This window comes from Odocoileus virginianus, chromosome 28, assembly GCF_023699985.2.
Source record: "Odocoileus virginianus isolate 20LAN1187 ecotype Illinois chromosome 28, Ovbor_1.2, whole genome shotgun sequence".
Classification (NCBI taxonomy): Eukaryota; Metazoa; Chordata; class Mammalia; order Artiodactyla; family Cervidae; genus Odocoileus; species Odocoileus virginianus.
The window spans coordinates 36,333,880-36,354,020 of NC_069701.1; the positions used below are offsets into that span (position 1 = coordinate 36,333,880).

At 59.2% G+C, this 20,141-nt stretch overlaps 2 protein-coding genes across 4 annotated transcripts in view; one reads left to right on the plus strand and one right to left on the minus strand.

Annotated features, from left to right (window-relative positions):
- The window catches only part of FLRT1 (fibronectin leucine rich transmembrane protein 1), an 84,930-nt gene extending 69,738 nt beyond the window's left edge, over positions 1–15,192 (plus strand). Inside the window, exon 3 of the mRNA XM_070457541.1 lies at positions 4,941–15,192. Coding sequence (XP_070313642.1) covers positions 4,992–7,007 — 2,016 coding nt within the window. The 5' untranslated portion in view covers positions 4,941–4,991 and the 3' untranslated portion in view covers positions 7,008–15,192. The remainder of the gene's footprint in view (positions 1–4,940) is intronic.
- Positions 1–20,141, minus strand: part of MACROD1 (mono-ADP ribosylhydrolase 1) — a 152,690-nt gene that overhangs the window by 103,819 nt on the left and 28,730 nt on the right. The gene's annotated exons all lie outside the window — the stretch shown is intronic.

Below are 20,141 nucleotides of genomic sequence, written 5' to 3' on the forward strand. Positions count from 1 at the left end.
GAAGGCCAGGCTAGGAGGCAGGGGGAGTCCTATCCAGAGTTACCGCTCCTGCCTGGGACCCCCAGCTCCCTCCAGAAATGACCCTCACCGCTGCTCAGCCCCCGAGTGTGCTCATGTCTAACTGTGCCCCCCGCCAGGAGCTCGGGTGCCGTCTCCCATCCAGCATGCCAGGGCCTGTGCCGGGCCTGGGGTCCCGCAGCTCCCCTGCCCACATGCTGCCTTCACGCTGTCTCCCCAGGAAGACCCCCTAGAGGGCCCTGGGCGTCTGGCAGCCCCCGTTTCATGAGGTTTGGGAAACACAACAGGGCAGAGCACCAAGAGCCCAGGGTCTCCACCTGGGAGGCGCCTCCGTCCACGTGGCAGGTGTTTATAGATGTTACTCTGCACCACCGGTCAAGTGGGTATGGGAGGCAGGGCCAGAAACAACTCAGGGGAGGCTTCACGGAGCGGGTGTCCAAGCCGAGGCCTGGGGATGGGGGTGAGTGGAAGCTGACCTGGCGAGGCCTGAGTGGGGGAGGTATGCTGGTGTTTAAGAAGCAGGAACAGCACGTGCAAAGGCCCAGAGGCAGCACTAGGCGGAAGAGGGCAGGTTTGGGGTCAGTGTTTCCGCTCCAGCTTGTGGGGTGGGAAGGCAGGGCTGAGGATGCACAGTGTGAGTCTGGGAGACCCAGCATCACGGCAGCTGACAGGAAGCAGCTTGGCCTACCTGCTCCCAGTCTACCTTGGAGCATGGCAGGAGCAGGGGACTGAAGAAGGGGCCTCGGGATCGCAGAGGAAAGAGACAGAGAGTTGACACAGAGGCTACACCAGTGTGCCTGGGGCAGTCAGAGAATTATTGTTGTTGTTCAGTCGCTAGGTGGTGTCTGAACAACAGCTGCCACCCCACGGACTGCGGCATGCCAGGCTTCCCTGTCTCTCACCATCTCCCGGAGTTTGCTCATGCTCATAGCAGCTTTTAAACTTCAGGAATCGGGACACACAGGCTGCACGTCTGAGGGGGTACTTTGCATGTACTACCTCACTGAATGTTCAGTAGTGAGTCCCCCTGTAAGAGGAACCTGACCCCATTTATAGATGTGGAAGCTAAAGCTCATAGAGGGCAGGTAACTTGCTCAAGATCTCACAGCCTGCAAGTGGCAGAGGCAGCACTCGAGCGGAGGTTTCTCTGTCCGGGACAGCAGGCGCTAGCAACTGATGGGAGGATGCCGAGAATGAAGCCCCAGGTCACCCCTGGGCTAGCGGAGGTCTGGATATCCCTAGTCGGAGCCATCCCACTGCTCCCCTCCCCCACCTCCATTGCACGCCAAGGATCCTGCTGTCAGTCATGGGGCCGGCAGGTCGTAACTCACACCATGCTGAAGTCTGCTAGATTCTCGCAACGATGACAAGTGACCCCCGTAAAACATGGGCGATCTACCGGGTTTAATTTGATGGCTACATAAACCGTCAAACACAGAACAAGGGAAGAAAAAGTCCTCGTGGCACCCGGGCGATTAAAGGGCTCCTTGGGCAAGGCATCTTCCTCCCCGCCCCAGGTCTCACCATGCCTTCCTGGAGCCAGAGGGCTCAGCATCGGGAGGCCTTGGGGGAAGGGGGCGGCTGGGGAGACTCGGCCAAGATGGATGAGGCCTGAAGACAGGGGAACAGAAAGGCCTTGGGTCCCTGCCTCCCAAATGCTTCTTGGTTATCCATCAGACATCTCTGAAAGGTGCAATTTAGACTCTATTATGATGCCGGGGCCTCTGGAGGCTGAGGGCTGTGGCCATGAGCTGAGTGGGCAGGGGAACTGATGTTCATGCCAGAGAAAGCGGTCTGGCCTTGGCTTTGGCCTTAACAAGTCTGCTCCCTGCTCAGGGCACTGGTCCGGAATTCCTGAGCGCCAGGGCCACCAGCATTCCTGAGTGCCAGAACTCAGCAGCTGACAGGTCAGGGACGGTGCGCAGCCGCTGGCCAGATGCTGGGGACTTGGGCTCAGACTGACCGCTGAGACCGAGGCAAGGTGGCCTTGAGCGGGCCTGAGCCTTCCTGTCCCCAGCACCTGCCTTGGACCCGCCTCTTGAGACAACTTCCAGGCTCCATGACCTTCACGGCTCTGGCCCCACGCCAAGAAGGGGACAGAGGTGCAGCTGGAAACCTGGGCTGGCCGTGACCTTGGATGGGTCCCTCACTTCTCTGGACCTCAGCCTGTCTGCTCAGCTGTAAGGACTTGTGTGTATGTGACAGGTGGGCGCGGGTCCAAACACGTGCCTGTGAGGGGTCAGGCAGGGCCTGGGTTAGCCCTGTCCAAACTCACCGAGGGCCGAGAGCACAGACCACCTCCAAATGCCCGGGGCAGGGGCATGAGTGTGGTCAGGACCCACAGACCAGGGGCAACCTCCACAGGAGCATCAAGAGTAAGCAGGCAAATGTCCTCAGCCCCTTAGGCCAGCGGGGCGGCATGGAAGAGGCCCAGCGCTTCAGTCAGTCTCGCCAGTCCCCCTTCCACCCGCAGGACCTCATCCCCTTCCGACTTCACGCGCAGACCTCAGGCACCCTCCCCCACCCTCACGTGCTCCCAGCCTGGTGTCCTCGGCGGGCCCTCACCTTGCCTTGGGTCCACCTCATGGACAAAGCTTCATTCCGCTAGCAAGCCCTGAGTGGAGTTAGTGCATTAGCCAGGGGCAAAGCCCAGCTCCCTCCAGAAGGCCTGGGAGCTGCCGGCAGCCTAGGCAAAGCCTCTATAATGCAAACGAGACATGCGTTGAGGGGGCAGCAGCAAGCGGGCAGAGGCATTCCAGCCTTTCTCAGCACTTTGGCCGGCTCCCTCTGTCCTTGGGTGGTCACAGGTGCCAAGTCACACCAGGCCTACACAGCCCACAGTCTCTGCCCTTGAGCACCTGAAATTCAGTGGGGGGCCTTAAAACACTGGTCACCGTAGATCCTGACCTGCAGCCCACAGAGATTGGCACAAGGTGGGGCGCCACAAGCCAAGTGGTCAGGATCCTGCCCTAGGCTCTTCCTCACCACTCCTCAAGTGGCCCTACTTAACTTAGATCTCCAAGCCTCAGTGTTTACATCTGTTAAATGGGAATAGCCGGGGCCCTGACCCGACATTTGCTGGGAAGATTAAATGACTTAAATATTCATACAATTCTAGATGAGCTTTATTATAGTATGAGCTACTCTCCAACTAGAATAGAATCTCAAGTGGCTAGAACAGGGGTTGGCACATAGTAGGTGCTCAGTAAAGGTATGTTGAATGGCTGGATGGACAGATACATGGATGGATGGCTGAGGGGATGGGTGGATGGATGGATGGATGGATGGCTGAGTGGGTGGGTGGGTGGATGGATGGATAGGTGAGTGGTAGATAGATGTAGATGGATGGATGGGTAAATAGATGAGTGGGTGGATGGATGTACAGATGGGTACACGGATAGTTGTTGTTCAGTCACTAAGCTGTGTCTGACTCTTTGCGACCCCATGGGCTGCAGCACACCAACCTTCCCTGCTCTCCGCTATATCCCAGAGTTTGCTTAAGAACATGGATAGATGGGTGGGTAAATAGGTGGGTGGGTGGATGGATGGACAGATGGATGGATGGAGCAGACGAAAGCTCTATATGGCATCAGGAAGATCTCACAGAGGCAGAGACATTTGAGCATGGTCCCGAAGGGTGATGTGCAGTGTGCTGGACAGAGGGGAATGGAGAAGAACAGAAGCAAGAAGGATGCGCCACAGTTGAGAAATGGAGACACGGGGTCCCTGGGGCATGGGAGTGAGGTCCCCACCGTCTCATTCAGCGAATGGGTCCTGATCCTGCTCTGCACTCCAGGGCCAACCGCCCCCTCTGGCTGCGGCCTTGGCTCAGACCGTTCGAGGCCATCGTGTCTCACACTGAAAAGCTCCCGTGAACCTGGAGTTATAAAGCAGATCTCTGCTGGCTGCACAAACACACCTTCCCCACTGAGGTTGAAGGATAATTTCTCTTTAATTGATTTTTTACCACCATGAACAGTAAAGTAATATGAGAAAAAAAATCTACACTGCAATTTTTCCATTTGTGAAAACTGAAATTACACCTTGCAGACAGTTCCCTCGGAGTGTGGACCCCTCCCTCCCCTTATTGTGTTTCCTGACTTTAGATGCAAGAAAACAGATATATGTATTTTTCAAAAGAGCTGAAAGTTTTGTGATTTGAGAAGGGGGCAAAGTGAGGAATAATTTCTCACATTACATGGAACGTGGTAGGGAGGGCACCTCTGCTAGAAAGGGATTTCTGTAAATACATGAGAAGGCGGTTCTGTTGACACTCGTTCTTCTGTCTATAAGATGCACAAGTGACAAACAGGACATGTTGTTTTAACACCAGACGATGAAGCTCCTCACTTTCCCCTGCTCGCCAGTGACGACGCTGGCAGATTCTTTTTGCAGGTTCTAGTGACGCCCCCCTGCCCCCACTTTGAGCTCACAGGCCTTGCGGAAATAAACTTTCCCTTCAGAGCCTGGTTCCGAGCCAGAGAGGGATGTGGGTTCCCCATTCCTGAGAAATGGGGGCTCTAAAGCCATCCCACTGACACCGACCAGCCTTTCAGCATCAGCCATAAAGATGAGTGTGGGGATCTTGAAAGAAAAGATCAAACCTGCAGCCTGGCTCCCACTAAATTAACCTTGTGCATGGCCCAGGGTCAGAGTCCAGGAAGGCCAAAGCCAAGGCCACATCTGTCTCCTTCACAGGCAGCATTTTTGAGAGGACATTAGCCAGATGTCCTTAGAGGCTGACCGCAGCCCAGTGAGCACCTGATATGTACAGTTGGCATTCATAAGGGCTGGGGCGGGGGGTGGGGGCAGGAGGGGGCGTGCGCCTTGAGGCCTGACCTCTGCCCTGCAGCCGCGCCTCCATGGCAGGTTGGGTGGGCATCGGACCCGCTCTCATCACACTTGTCTTGTGCTCCTTGCAGGTGTAGAGGCTGCAAGTCGGGGGGGGGGCCCAGCTCCACCAGCCGTCCACCATGGTGGTGGCACACCCCACCGCCGCCGCCACTGCCACCGTCACGGCCACCGTCGTGATGACCACAGCCACCATGGACCTGCGGGACTGGCTTTTCCTCTGCTACGGGCTCATCGCCTTCCTGACGGAGGTCATCGACAGCACCACGTGTCCCTCCGTGTGCCGCTGTGACAACGGCTTCATCTACTGCAACGACCGGGGGCTCACGTCCATCCCCGCCGACATCCCTGACGACGCCACCACCCTCTACCTGCAGAACAACCAGATCAACAACGCCGGCATCCCCCAGGACCTCAAGACCAAGGTCAACGTGCAGGTCATCTACCTGTACGAGAACGACCTGGACGAGTTCCCTGTCAACCTGCCTCGCTCCCTGCGGGAGCTGCACCTGCAGGACAACAACGTGCGCACCATCGCCAGGGACTCACTGGCCCGCATCCCGCTGCTGGAGAAGCTGCACCTGGACGACAACTCCGTGTCCACTGTCAGCATCGAGGAGGACGCCTTCGCCGACAGCAAGCAGCTCAAGCTGCTCTTCCTGAGCAGGAACCACCTGAGCAGCATTCCCTCCGGGCTGCCCCGCACGCTGGAGGAGCTGCGGCTGGACGACAACCGCATCTCCACCATCCCGCTGCACGCCTTCAAGGGCCTCAGCCGCCTGCGGCGCCTGGTGCTGGATGGCAACCTGCTGGCCAACCAGCGCATCGCCGACGACACCTTCAGCCGCCTGCAGAACCTGACCGAGCTCTCGCTGGTGCGCAACTCGCTGGCCGCCCCGCCCCTCAACCTGCCCAGCGCCCGCCTGCAAAAGCTCTACCTGCAGGACAACGCCATCAGCCACGTGCCCTACAACACGCTGGCCAAGATGCGCGAGCTGGAGCGCCTGGACCTGTCCAACAACAACCTGACCACGCTGCCCCGTGGCCTGTTTGACGACCTGGAGAACCTAGCCCAGTTGCTGCTCCGGAACAACCCTTGGTTCTGCGGCTGCAATCTCCTTTGGCTGCGGGACTGGGTGAAGGCGCGGGCGGCCGTGGTCAACGTGCGCGGCCTCATGTGCCAGGGCCCCGAGAAGGTCCGGGGCATGGCCATCAAGGACATCACCAGTGAGATGGACGAGTGCTTTGAGGCGGGGGCGCAGGGCAGCGCAGTCAACGCCGCCGCCAAGACCACGCTTGCCAGTGACCACGCCTCTGTCACCACGCCCCAGGGCTCTCTCTTCACCCTCAAGGCCAAGAGGCCGGGGCTACGCCTCCCCGACTCCAGCCTTGACTACCCCATGGCCACGGGCGATAGCGCCAAGACTCTGGCCATCCATGTGAAGCCCCTGACAGCGGACTCCATCCGCATCACATGGAAGGCCACGCTGCCCGCCTCCTCCTTCCGACTCAGCTGGCTGCGCCTGGGCCACAGCCCGGCCGTGGGCTCCATCACAGAGACCCTGGTGCAGGGTGACAAGACGGAGTACCTGCTGACGGCCCTGGAGCCCAAGTCCACCTACATCATCTGCATGGTCACCATGGAGACCGGCAACGCCTACGTGGCCGACGAGACGCCTGTGTGTGCAAAGGCGGAGACGGCCGACAGCTCCGGCCCCACCACCACCCTCAACCAGGAGCAGAACGCCGATCCCATGGCGGGCCTGCCCCTGGCGGGCATCATCGGTGGTGCCGTGGCCCTCGTCTTCCTCTTCCTGGTCCTCGGGGCCATCTGCTGGTACGTGAACCGGGCCAGCGAGCTGCTGACCCGGGAGCGGGCCTACAACCGGGGCAGCCGGAAAAAGGACGACTATCTGGAGTCGGGGACCAAGAAGGATAACTCCATCTTGGAGATCCGCGGCCCGGGGCTGCAGATGCTGCCCATCAACCCTTACCGCGCCAAAGAGGAGTACGTGGTCCACACCATCTTCCCCTCCAATGGCAGCAGTCTCTGCAAGGGCACGCACACCATCGGCTACGGCACCACGCGGGGCTATCGCGACGGGGGCATCCCCGACATAGACTACTCCTACACCTGAGGCAGCGCCCCTCCCCTGCCCACGGCGCGGCCACCGCGGGGGGCTGTGACCAGCTGGCTGCCAGCCGACGGGAACGAGGCAAAGAAACTCCACGCTGACTTTCCCGGCGGAAAGCAGAGTTTGGGGAGGGTTGACAGTTTTGTAGGACACAACAGTGGGGGAAAAAATTTTTTTTTTTTTAAAGAATAGAAGGCAGGAGGGAGGTTTGACGTTGCTGAAGACATAATTTATACCAAATTATGCCAGGTGGGGAGGGAAAGACTAAAAATAATATGGCAGGAAGGGTTGGGTCGGGGCTTTTTCTTTTTCCCCCTGAGCTGGGACGAGACTACCTGTGCGTCTCATGCTCTGCGCCAGGCCATCACAGAGGAGCTGTTTCAGAAGCCGCCAGGCACGAAGCCCTTCACACAGCCCTCGCGGCCGGCTGCTCACTGGAGACGACATGATGGAAGGTTTTCAGGCTTCTCACAAAGGAGAGGGGAAGAAAAGGATCTTTTGCTGTGGAGATATTGTCCCGAAATCTCTTCCCTGGCTCCTTCCACGCCATTTTCCCTTACAGATGGGCAGAAAAGAGCGCGTCTTTCACGGCACTCTTTGAACCGCGGTGTAGTCGATTAAAAAGCAAACTTCCTTTTTCCTATACTGGAGCCCTCCTCAGTTCCATGCAGCATAGGATCGCGGGAGTGCCATGGAAGTTGTGGCTCTCCCCAGCCACCTGGAGGTGCGTCTCTCGACCGATCTATCTTGATGGGGTGTCTCTATATACAGATGGGCAGACAGAGCCACATATACAGTCCTTACAGTTCTGCTTGGGTCAGTTCGTGCAATGTCCTGAGACAATAGAGTCGCGAAGATGTTGCTTTCTCCTAGAAACCACTGAGTAAGTAGACTGTGCTGGGGATGGGAGCGGGGTGGGGGACAGTGCCGTTCCTAAAGGCAGAGGCATGTCTGTCCTGGCCGGGTGGCTGGGGAGACCCTGGGCAGGGGGTGTTTTCAGCTCAGTCCTATCTCAGGGTGGCCGGGGCTGGACCGAGCTCCTTTCTGATGTCGAGAAGAGCTTTCTTTGACCGCCAGCGTCCTCATCTCTCTCCCCCTACACCTCCGATGCAGGCATATCAAGAGCTACTTTGTGTTCAATGTGCTTCCTCCAAGACAGGTAATTGGTGCAGGGACTTTTTTTTTTTTTAAATATCAGCTGATTAGACCTAATGGTTTCCATGGCTGCTCAAACAAAGCCCAGAAAAAGACATGACAATTCTCAGAAAAGCCCTAGGAGACAGCAACCGAACCCGCCCCGCCCCTACCAAGAATATACAACACACTCAGCCGTGCCCACCCCTGGGTATCTGCTCTGGAGAAGGCAGGCCAGATCTCTCTAAAAATGCCAGCCTCCAAAAGGGTACTGACCAGAGCCCTCAGAAGAGATTTTTTTTTCCTCTCTCTGGAATCAATGCTGCCATCATTCATCAACTGACAGCGCTGTTTGGCGAGCCATGAGATTAAAACGATGATGAAATAATGACAGTGAATCTGGAAAGAAGAGAGGAGAGGGGCCTGGGGTTCTGATGTCCATGGCGTTCCAGCACTCGGGGAGCTGGGGGTCACTGTTTGTCAAGGTGCCAGCTGTCCTGCACCCAGGAAGGGCGATATCAAAAGGAGAGGTGCTGGCCTGAGGGCAGGGAAGATGAGAAGGGGTCCAGCCCCTGGCCGTGGCATTTTCAAAAGACCTCGGCTGCTCTGACAAAAGCCAAAGGCAGGAAGAGGAAGACAAACAGCAGTCACAGGGCTGTGGTGACAGGCCTGGGGCCCAGCCTCTCGCCCGACATGAAAAGATGCTGCTGGCCCCTCAGCGAAGAGGCCGGGGTTGAAAGGAATGGACACGACGGCCGCGTGAGTGAGGTGGACGAGAGGCACGGCTCTCATCGCTGGGCGGGGTATATGGTCTCACCGAGCGGGGATCCTCGACCCCCAGCTTGACGGAGAGGCCGAGGGTCACCGACACATTTCATTCTAGGCTCGAGCTTTTTCCCTTTTCCCACCTGAAACGTTTTCTCCTACGATGAAGTCAGGAGACTAAAGCTTCCGAGCGTCAATCTCACATCTGGGTGAAGGTCGCCCTCCCTCCCCCACCCCCGCCCCAGACACAGGCCCCTTCCCTGTGGTTCACGGAGGGGCAGAGGGGCGCCCCCCCCCAGCAGTGTCCAGGAGGAGAAGGGGCACTGGCGAGGGGTCAGAGGTGCAAGGTCTCTGCTGTTGCCCGAATGCCGTCTTCTCCCTAAGAGCACCACTCCAGCCTCTGGCCAGTGTGTGAGGAACCCTGGGTGCCAGCCTCCCTGCTGCCAAACCCCCACCCCAGCCACCAACGTGCTGGGTCCCCTGCTCTCCCTCTCGTATGTCCTCCTTTCCCGAAGCCAAGTGAGAGGTCAGATCATCCCCTTAGAGGCTGGGTGGGAAGGCATTTGGGGAACCGGAGGAGGCCCTACACAGCGAGGCTACGGGCGAACCTGGCAGCTCTGAGAGCCTGCCTGTGCCAGCAGCGCCTTCCAAGCCAGGCCCGGGGGATGACCACCCTCCTCCTAGCAAGGCAGGCCCAGGCCCCCCGCCCCCACCCCGGCCTGAGGACACATCAGTCTCCTCCTCCCAGCTCTCGCGCTAATGGGCACGGGCCCCACTTCACACCCAGGGGAAGCCAGGTCCTTGCTGCAGGCATCCTCCTGCTGGTGTTAAAGTGCTGGAGACAGTGGAGACTCAGCCCAGCCAGGCCCCATGGGCTTCCTCTCATCTTTTCTCAGCATCCCAGCACCTCTCCAGAGCCCCTTCTAAGAACAAGCCTCCAAATGTCAGCTGTCTCATGGCCCCCCAGGTCAGGGATGGGGCCCTGAAGCCGGGTCCACTCTGAAACCCCATCCCCTCCTGGTCCAGGCCAGCCAGGTAACCTAATGAGAAAGGGTGTGCCAGGGCACCCAGCCTCCCCCAGCCCCAAGAAGCACGTGAGGACACAGAGCCTGGGCCACCACTTCTGTCTAGAACCTCCCTCTTGTGGGTGGCCCACCTGACCTTTGCAGCCTCTTAACTAGCCGGAACAAACCTCCGTGGCCTCAGCGCTGATGAGTGTATCTCATGGTATTTAAGGCAGGTTTCAAGTTTAAAAAAAAAAAAGCCCATTACACTTCTTTGGTTAAGTGGTTTACCCTTCGTGGTAATTAGATGTAGTGATTGGAATCTCTTTTCTATTACATGGCAATTTTCCTTTAAATTTCCCCTAAAAAAAAGGAAAGAGAGAAGGCAAGGAAAGCAGGCAGCGGGGCCAGGCGAGTCATTTGCATTTTGCGAATGAGGCCTCTTGTAAGCTCAGCTCAGGCGTGGGGCCCAACGTATGGAATGCTTAAGAGATTACTAAGAATAAAATCTATTAATTAGTCATACTCAATTCCGCAGACATGATGTGCATCAGAAGCTCCTTTTCTTCCCTCTTCCGGCGGCCTTCCGCGGAAGCCTCCATCTTCTCTAGGTCGGCTCCTGTGTCCTGGACCGCCTCCCTCTAACACGGCGGCTGCATAGCCAACCCCAGGGGCCTCTGGGCTTCGGGGGCAGGAGCTGGGGCACCGGCTCCTTCCCGCTTTGGGTGACACTGGCAGGGGAAGTGACGGCAGCTGGGGAGATGGCACGACTAGGGGGCCCAGGCTTCCGCTCCCCAAGTCCGAAGCCCACGCCCGCCTGTGCCTCTGCCGTCCTCGACGGGTACCAGGCTTGCCCCCACCCCGAGTCCCCTTTGGGTCCCGGGAGCCTGACTGCCCCAGCAAGGAGCAGAGCATGGACAGACAGGGAGGGTCTCCAGGGAGGGGCAGGGAAAGCCGGTTTTGTGAATCGACAGCCTCTGTTTCCTGTTCTGTAAAGCAGGGGTGGGCTGAGGCTGGGTCTGGCTCCACCCAGAAAAGCTGGGCGCGCCATGGGCCGAAAAGAGGCACCTACGTCCCCCGCCCACCACCTGCTGACTCTGGAAGGTTCTAAATACGACAGGTGATGGAGGCCCAGAGTGAGAGGGACTGGCCGTGTGAGGGGTCCTGGGGTCAGAGGGGGCTGACTGGGGCCTCGAGAAGGGAAGGGGCGGCCGGGCAACGTGTCGAGACTGCGTCTGAGCCCACTCCTTCACCCCCTCAGAGCTGCGGAGCGAGCGGAGGACACCGCCACCCCTCCTCCAACGGCAGCTCAAGTCCCAAAGCCAACCCCCTCCAGAAATCTACTTCCTGCTGAACGTGCCAGGGAGGACGGGGCTTCTGAGCCTCGCGCTTATGAAAAATACAACAAGAAAAATTGGATGCGGCAGACAGGGAGCAGTGGGGCTGAGCAGGCAGTGGGGGAGAGCCGGGGCGTTGCAGGAAGGCAGGGCCTCAGGGCGCACAGGGGCCGAGCCCCCTGGGGGCCGGACTGCGCTCTCCGGGCTCGGGCGGGTCAGTCGTGCGCCCATACCCCACCCCCGACTCAGATCCCTGCAGGTGATGGGCGGCGGGTGCCTGGCACTGGATCTGCGCCAGGGTGAATGCTAACGAGCCATTCACAGCCCTGCTTAGGCCCTTCCAGAATGCAGGCAGAGGAGGCATCTTTTTTCTTAAGGAGGGATAAAAAGGCTCAAAAATGCAAATCATTACCATTTACAACCAAGTGAGTCTGCTAAATTGATTAGGAAAGATTAAACTCCTCGGAGGTGAAGGGAACGGGGGATTTTTCGCGTTTTATGAACCTGCTCCCAGTGGTCTTAGGCAGAGCAGAGGTTGGCTGGGCCTGGCTCGCGGGGAGCTGGGGATCTCTGAAGGCTGGCCCCACGCCTGGTCCAGCACTCGGGATACGCTGAGGTGGATGGAGCCTGGCCTTGAGTCTGGAGGGGAAAGCAGGTTTGCTTCCATCAAGTGCCGTGGGATGGGGGTGCTGTCCAGGCCCCTAGCAGAGACTCTGCACGCCCCCACCACTCTCCAGATCCCATCTGCATTCAGGGTGAAAAGCTAGGGGATGTGGCCAGGCCAGCCCCTTTGTGAGCAGGACTGTAAAGCCATGAGCCTTTCTGCTTCCTTTCTGTTGCAGGGTGGGTTTGTCTCTGACCCTGTCCCTGCAGCCAGTGAAGGGGAACTGGGGCCAACTGTGCAGGGAGAACTGAAGGTCAGGGAAGAGAGCTGGCCTGGCAGAGACAGGCAATGAGCTCCCCGTCACTGGGAGCATTCAAGCACTTGATGGGGAGGTGGCAGGTACTTTCCTGCCTATACCAATGCCTGGCTCTTGGACGAGAAGATCTCGGTTCCTACTCTTACTTTACCATCCCTGAGAACCATGTAAGGAAGATATCGTGAGATTGCTCAAAACGACCAGTGTTCCCTGAAAATCGCAGGTCAGGGCCATCCCACAGCCAGGCCACCTAGCTGCATCAGAGGGCCGCTAAGACACCAGACAGCCTGCAGAATCCCAGTCCTCAGTGTCTAAGAGGCACCAGGAGAGGAAGTCCAGACACGTGCTGCCCCGTCTAGGAGTCGGAAGCACAGAGGGTGATCCGCCACCTGGGCTGGTTCTCCTGGGGCCTCTAGGGGCCCCCCTCCCGGGTACTGCAGCTCCCATCGCAGGCCGCCTCTGGCGTCCTCGGAGCAGGGACCCTTCCCCCCACCCCACCCCGACGCGAGCTCCCGCCATCAACCCACTGGCTGTTCCCCCAACAACACGCTCGAGGCTGCCGGCTCAGTGCCTCCGTCCCAGCCAGGTTGCCAGCTGCCTGGGGCGCTTTTCACTCTCCGTTTTTAAGCATTTATCATTTCTTTTGAAATGTTCTAAGTAGTTGCCTGAAATACCCACATTTGCTTCTTTAAAAACACTCAAGAAGATTCCCTTGGCTCTTGATTTTCCCTCCCTTTCCTTCATTCCTCCCTTTGCATTTTTAATACACTGTTTTTCTCTACTTTCAGAAATTCTATTATCACTGGGGCCAGGCCCATTTTCTCACATTAATGTGATTTGCAGGACTGCCCAAACCGCCCCCATTGCCACCAGTTTTGCAGGGGCAAAGCCCGCCTTTGCCCAGGTCCCCTCTGAGGGCATTGTGCCCAGGGTAGGCAGGTCTTTACCTGGAGCAGCTGATGCCTTGCTCCCCGTGGGAGAGCCTGCCAGGCCAGGGGCTTCTTGAGACCAGTGTCACTGCCCCCCACCCCGTTTCTTGTGCTGAGAGGACAGTGTGGACATACGAGGGCACTAGGGGTCCTGTGGGGGGGGGGGGCTGGCCTGGCCCCCACTTCCTGGCAGAGCCAGTCTCTGAGGCACTGAGGCCATCAGAGCCACCTTGGTGCCATGCCCTATGTCCCTCCCACACCCACCAATGCTGCCCCCAGACCTGAAAGCCTGAACGTCCAAGCCCAGGGCATCCTTGTGGGAAGGTCTTTGCGGTCACTGCCCCTAAATCTCTTTTGTGGCTGTCAGGGTGGACGGCCACTCAGGCAAGATGCCAGGTCCCTGCACTCCTCCACGCGGGGTCACCGAGGCCCAGGACAGCGCCTGACACGCAGGGGAGTCCCTCTCCTTTTCCTCCGTCCTCGCAAGTCCCTGGGGTTCAGTGCAAAGGGCCTGGATGGGCGTGATGGAAACGGCCTTCCTCCTCTCCTCCCGCACCCACGCCGCTGGCAGCCTTAGCGGGGCTCCTCCTCCCTGAAAATCACACTCTACCCTCCCTTGGATCCAGCAATCAGCAGCCGCGAGCCTGTTGGGGAAATCCAGCCATGGGTGAGACCCAGCCGCCCGCCTGGGGGACCTGGTTCCCCTTCTCTGAGCTGAGCCTCAGGTGGCTGATGAGGAGGGCAGAGAACTGGGTGTCCCGCATTGTCTGATGCTCCCGTCAAGAGGCCCCACATCTGGGTCGCCCACCCGGAGGACCGAACTGGGCTCTCAAGACGGAGGAAGACAAATGCAACCCGAGCCAGCGGTGAAAGACACAGCAGGGCTGCCACCTGCTCATCTCTGGGAAGTCAGTGGTCCAGGGCACTTCTCAGTGCCCTGTGCGGAGGACGCGCCTGCAGAGGGTCCCAGAGACCACCCACCTCCGGCTGGTCCCATTTCCAAAAGGTTCTGGGAGCCCAGGAAGAAGACACACAAGACCCTGGACCTAGCTTAGATTTTTTGTTTTTTTTAACCCAGCCTGGCATACCACGTGCCCCCAGGCCAGCAGCCTCAGCTGAGAAGCCCACCCAGCGTCCAGGGGACACGGGGAGAAAGCAGAAGTGCCCAGCGTTAGGGGTTTGCCAGCTGAGAGGCAGAGAAGTGGGGAGACGGTGTGGAAGGCTGGGGACGGCTGTGGGGCTGAGAACACTGGTGAGCCAGAGAGATGGTGCGGTCTCGCCACTCTGCTGGCTGGGGCGGGTGCCCCCTCATTACGAACGTCCCCAGGCGGGTGTGAACAGGGACAGGAAGGAGAAGAGTAAACTAAGGAAGCCCCGCGTGTACACCCTGCAGAGCAAATGTTTTTAAGAGCCACCAGCTGCAATCTCCCCTCCCGACGTTCAAAGGTTACCGCGTCTCATGAGGTGTGGGGGGTTGGCGGATGGCCGGGGACTCGGCAGAATCCCTCCCCCACAGCCTGGGGGGGAAGAGAGCAGGGAGCGGTCCTTGGGCAGAGCCTGGTGAACGGAGCGGGTCCCTCTGCTGCAGACGGCGGATGCCTGGCCAGCCCACGGCCCCGGGGAGGGCAGGGCTGCGACCAAGGTCCCTTCCGCCACCTGAGAGACCCTGGCCGGGGCACCCCCACTTCCCTTGAGCCCCTGCACTTGCCCCCCTGCAGAATCAGCCCCTGGCCACCCCATCTTCTCCATTTCCCTCCGAAAGGCAGAGTAGTCTCGGGGGTCTGAGTGGCCGGACTGCTCCCGCTGCTGCCTACTGCCATCTGACTCCTGGCTGGCCGCCCCGGCCTGGCCCCGGGTCCCACCTGCCCCCCTCCCCGCCTCACCACTGGATACGCAAACACCCGCCACGACAACACAAACCAAAGTGCACTGCAAACCGCCCTTGGGCCTCCTTCCTGTAGGTGCCTTGAAACTTCAATGTTGAGATGAATGTGATGAACTTATTTGATCCTATTTTCTGTTTGTCTCTTTTCATATAAAATGTCCAAGTCCACTTTCCTTGTCCTTTTCTTGAAATAAATAGAAAGATTTAACTTTTACAGGCCTCTCGGCTGCTGACTCCCAGCTTGGCGGCCCAGCGTGCCCACGGCCGTCATCTGTCGCCCACCGGGTCTCGGTTGCCCACGCCCGCCTCCCCAGGCTGCCTCCCGAGGGTCAGCCCAGCTGTCGGGGCCCACCGGCACCGAGGTGGTGGTTGGGTGGGAAGGAGATTCTGGGTTAGTACGTTACCCAGGCACCACGGGAACCAAAACCGTGATCCTGCTGCAGGACGGAGAAGGGACGTCTGACCCCATCCCGTGGGCCCCGGGGAAGGCGACTGCCAGTTAAACGCCGATTCCAAGAGGGTTTTCACAAGGAGATGTATTAATAGGAGCCATGGATTATCTTGTAAGAGGCTTCAGCAGCCGTGTGGGCGCCCAGATAAGCCTGGAACCGCTCAGGCGCTGGGGACACAGCTGTCCCTCCGCTGGCCTGGGTCCCCCCACCCCAACACCGTTTATCCCCAAGATGCACCCACCGATTTCACGACTCTGAAGGCCTACTCTGATATCTCACACCCCAAAGAGGGGGAGAAGGAAAAAAACTATTTTCCGTGAGAACAATAGCAGTTTCTGCTAAATTTAACATAAAATAAGAGCTCATTACTTCTGCCTTAGATCTGATTCCACATCTGGAAACGGGTTAATGAGCTTTTTCCTTATATTCTAAGGAAGCAAGGTTATTTCTGGATGTGCCCTGCTGGCAGGTGGTGTGGCTGGGGTGACATGGGGTGCTCTGACCCTGTAGGTGCCCTTCCCCCCCTTCCCACCCTCAGTCCTCAATGCTGGCCCCCTGGGTGGGGGTGCAGGGGGGTGGGGGCGCCCAGAGACTGTGGGCCTTGGGGAAGGAACAGAGGGCTTCCCTGACCTCTGACCTCGTCCTAGGGCCCACCCAGCACACAGCGGGGTGCTCGGGGTGGCTGCCTGCTCCTCCCTCACCCAAGACTTGTCCCTAAAGAACACGATCCACCAGTCAGTCAGTAGATGTTTACTGATGGCCTACTGTGTGCTGGGGTGGGGCTGGGGCCCCCTCCAGCCTCATAGAGGTGGGGAAGGGATGCTCATGGGCGAGGTGGCGTGGGGAGGCTCTCCGGGAGCCATGTCTCCACTGAGGGTGTTTCCTCAGACGAGGACTTGGGGGGCAGGGGAGCGGGCCTGGCACGTGGCCGGCAGGAGCGCCAAGGCCGGGGCATGGAGGCGGGTCCGGTTCTGTACACCTTCTGGAAGACTCCACCTCCCCCGGCAGCACGGCGCCGATCTGCCGGCCCCCACCCCTGGCCACACCGGGTACAGTTCACTCCCAGGCAGGCCCTGACCCCGACTTCCTGGCCTGATGCCCTTGAGGGCCGTTGAAGGTTCAACTCAGGCCTTGTCTCTGGTGAGGCCGTGCCCACTGGGCCACACCTGCCGGTTCTCACCTGCACATGTGACGGGCCCCAGCACCTCGCTCATGAGGGGCCCCTGGCGGGCACGTCTTACCTTCCACCCCCTTTCAGACCCCAAAGGCGTGGTCAATGTGAACAGTCGATAAATACCAGCAAATCGATCAAAAAACAGATCACCCCACCAGGGCTGGACCCAAGGAGGATGACTTTCCAAGACCAGGCACCGGTCAGAAGACAGTCTTACTCCCCCCCACCCCTAAGCCCGAGCGGTGGGCTGACCCAGCTAGTCGGACCTTCTACACGATCGACAGCAGCGCCCCGAACCAGGTGCCCCTGGGACCCTCTCTTCAAGCTGGAGCAGGAGGAGAGCTGGGTTCCGGGGCTGTGTTCTTCAGCCCCTGAGAGCTAACAGAAGTTCTGCCCAGGAAGGGCTCACGGGCTAGGAACCACTGGGCTAACGCCTGCCCTGGGGGCTCCCCAGGCAGGGCCTCAGAGCCGGGTGAGACCCCCAGGCCCCACCGCCTACTCCCTGCGCGTCTGTAAAGCCCGTGCAAGAGGACAGTTCACGGCTCTCGATTCTCCCACCGGGACAGTGCCGACCCTGCTCCCACGTGTGCCGGGCCCCCGTGAGAGGACTGGAGTGCTGAATCACCCCACCCCTGGCTTGTCCAGGGAGCACAGGCCCGGGCCTGGTGCCCTCGGGGTTTACCCAGCACCCCTGGCTCCCAGGTATGGGCGCTGAGCTGGCCAGCACATCCCCCAGGGAGGCCCAGGTGTCTCCACAAGAGCCCCTGGGTCTGCACAGGGCAGAGGCGGCCTGCTCCCCCCACCACCCCGACCCCACCCAAGGTCTGCGGCCTGCTCCCCCAACCTGCTAGAGGGGCTCTCAGGCTGACCCGAGCGTTTGGCCTCCAGAGAACAGGGGTGGGGATGAGGGCATCTTAGGTTTTAGTAAATGCCCTGGATGGGCTGTGGTGGGGGGTTGTGGTTGGAGGCCCACATGGATGGCCCCACAGGAGGAAATCACCAGGGACCATGGGGGAGATCCCAGGACCTGCATTCCAGGTCCATGGAAAGAAGACCCTCCAAACACAACTGACCCTTTCTGAAGAGCAGAAGGTGGTCTGAGTGGTCCTGAGCCCGTCCTCACAGGACAGCAAGCAGAGCGGGCAGACCCCTCGAGGGGGCACGAGTTCTGGGAGGTGGAGGTGACAGGCTGGCCATGAAGCACCCTCGTCACCCCATCATGTCTTCCAATGGCCCCTGGGGGACAGGCTGGTCTCCCCTGAGACCCGGGACTTCCCCTGCTGAGCCCCACTCCAGCCAAGCAGTTTCCAGTCCTTTCCTTCCCAAAGAACTCTCAGGCCTTGCATATCACTGAGGTTATGGACATGAGGAGGGTAAGCCCCCAAATAGCTGCTCAGCCACCAAGGGACACCCCAAAGCCCAAGGCCCCTGCTTCTGGTACCCAGCTCCTCCTGGTCGGTCAGTTCAAGGGTGGCTGCCATCCCATCCCTGGACCCTGCTCTTACCCGGCCACCACCAGGTTCCAAAAGCTTCTGTGCTCCTGCCCCCACTTCCCAGGAGGGGTCTCGGCCTCACCAAATATCCTAGAGAAGAAGCAACCAAACCCAGGAGGGGTCTAGCACCCCCAGTTGCACCCTGCACCGTGGGTACGAGGCCCCAGGCAGAGCCAAGGTCCCCTGCCAGCCCCAAAACACTGCCTCCCAAGGGCTGAGCGGAGGTCGCGCATCACTTTCAGGCGGCCCTGGCCCGCCCGCCTCCCCTCCCGTCCTTCACAGCCCTCCTCCCCTTGTCAGCACTGGTCTCTGCATGGCCCACCGCCCCCAGGCCTGGCACCAGCACCTTTGAGGGACCCTCTCCTTCCAAGGCAGAGTAAATAGGCTCCCTCGAGCCGCTAAGTGACAGCACAAATGAAAACCCGGCGCTCCCCCCGCGGAGATTTACAGGGGACGTGAAATCTTATTTGCACTGCTGCCAAGCCTGGGACACGAAGAAATTATGCCTCGAGAAGAGGCCGGCCGGCTCCCCACGGAAGCGGCAGCATTGGAGATGGGCTTATTAAAAGCCACAGTGGCCACATTTCAACCCGTTTCAGGTGTTAAGTAATTTACTGCCACCCAGAATTCAGTGACGGTGTTTTATCATTTTTATTTCTGTGATGCGGGCTCAAGGCCCCTGCACGGGGGACTCTGGTCTAAATGCTCCCTGCACCCCCAGGACTGCGAGGGAAATGGGGGAGCAGCGGCCTGGGAGGGGGCAGGAGTGGCAACCGACACCCCAATTCTCTCCAAGGTTATACCAGGCTTGGCTCAGAGTGTCGAGGAGGGCCGACTCTAAGATCCCGCTAATCCCATATTTTAGGGCTCACTGCGTCCCCCAAAGACCTTGCAGGCGTTTTCTGAAGATAGCAATGGTAGTGTAAGTCCTGTGAGAGCAAACTACCCCTCTACCAACCACACGATCAACAAGTCTTTACTGAGCCCCCACCATGTGCAAGTCCCCAAGTGGGCAGGACCCTAAAGACCCCTCTCCCTATGGATCGCACGCTCTGCTCATAGTGTTGAATAACACTATGGGGTTGTGGTTGGTTGATTAAAATCTCCGAAAGGCACACAAGCTCTCAAAAGAAACATGGGGGGCTCTGGAGGCAGGGGCAGGAGGCAGAGAGCCCGCCTGACGGGACATCGGTCCGTGCCAGGGGTCACAGCCATCCTCCCGGCAGGGACCTCCCGCGTCACAGACGAGAAGGTTCAGCGCCACAGTGCCACTCACTGCTCTGCAGACGGTGCGGCCAGGGGCCTGCACCCTCCCCTTCCAGGGCCTTGACCCTCCTGGGGAAACGCGCGCCCTCACGGTCACAGAAAACCAGGGACGGAACCGAGCGGCCTGGGGCCCACGGGGTCGTGAGCCCTGAGCACCTTCTCAGCAGTGCTGGGCGGGGGGACCGTTTGACGCCTGCTGGCTTTGTGGGGATTAAGCCTATTACTGAGGCTCCAGGGGCTTATCCGACACCCTTTCTGAGGCCCCCTTTCTCCACCTGTTTTCAGATACTCGGGAAGACCAAGGGGAATCTTCAAAGCCCAGGCTGAGCCAAGAGCAGAAATTCTTTAATTAGCTTTCTCTTGGATCAGGGCCCTGGCGAATGGATTAGTTGTGGTGTGGCTGGAGAAAGGGATTGTAGTCCCTTAGAGCTGAGATTACAAGGCCCGGGGTGAAGGGCCGAGGGCCCATCACCAGGGATGGCGGCTCCCCAGGGGCTGGCAGAAGGAACCTGTCACTGGGAAGACACAGGAGACATGCTCTCAGCGAGGCCTCGGTCCTCGGGAGCTGGCACGGAGAGAAGCTTGGCATAGCAGGGCGGCACCCTGGGGTCTTGTAATGGCTGTGTGTCCTCCCTGTGGGATGGCCCGCATCTGGCACTTCATGATTAGGGGGGACTTCCATCTGTGAGAGGCAAGGCAATGCGCCCCGATGATGGCAGGCACCAGACATCTGTCACCGTGTTCCATCCTCATTCATCCCCACTTTCAAGCAGGTAAA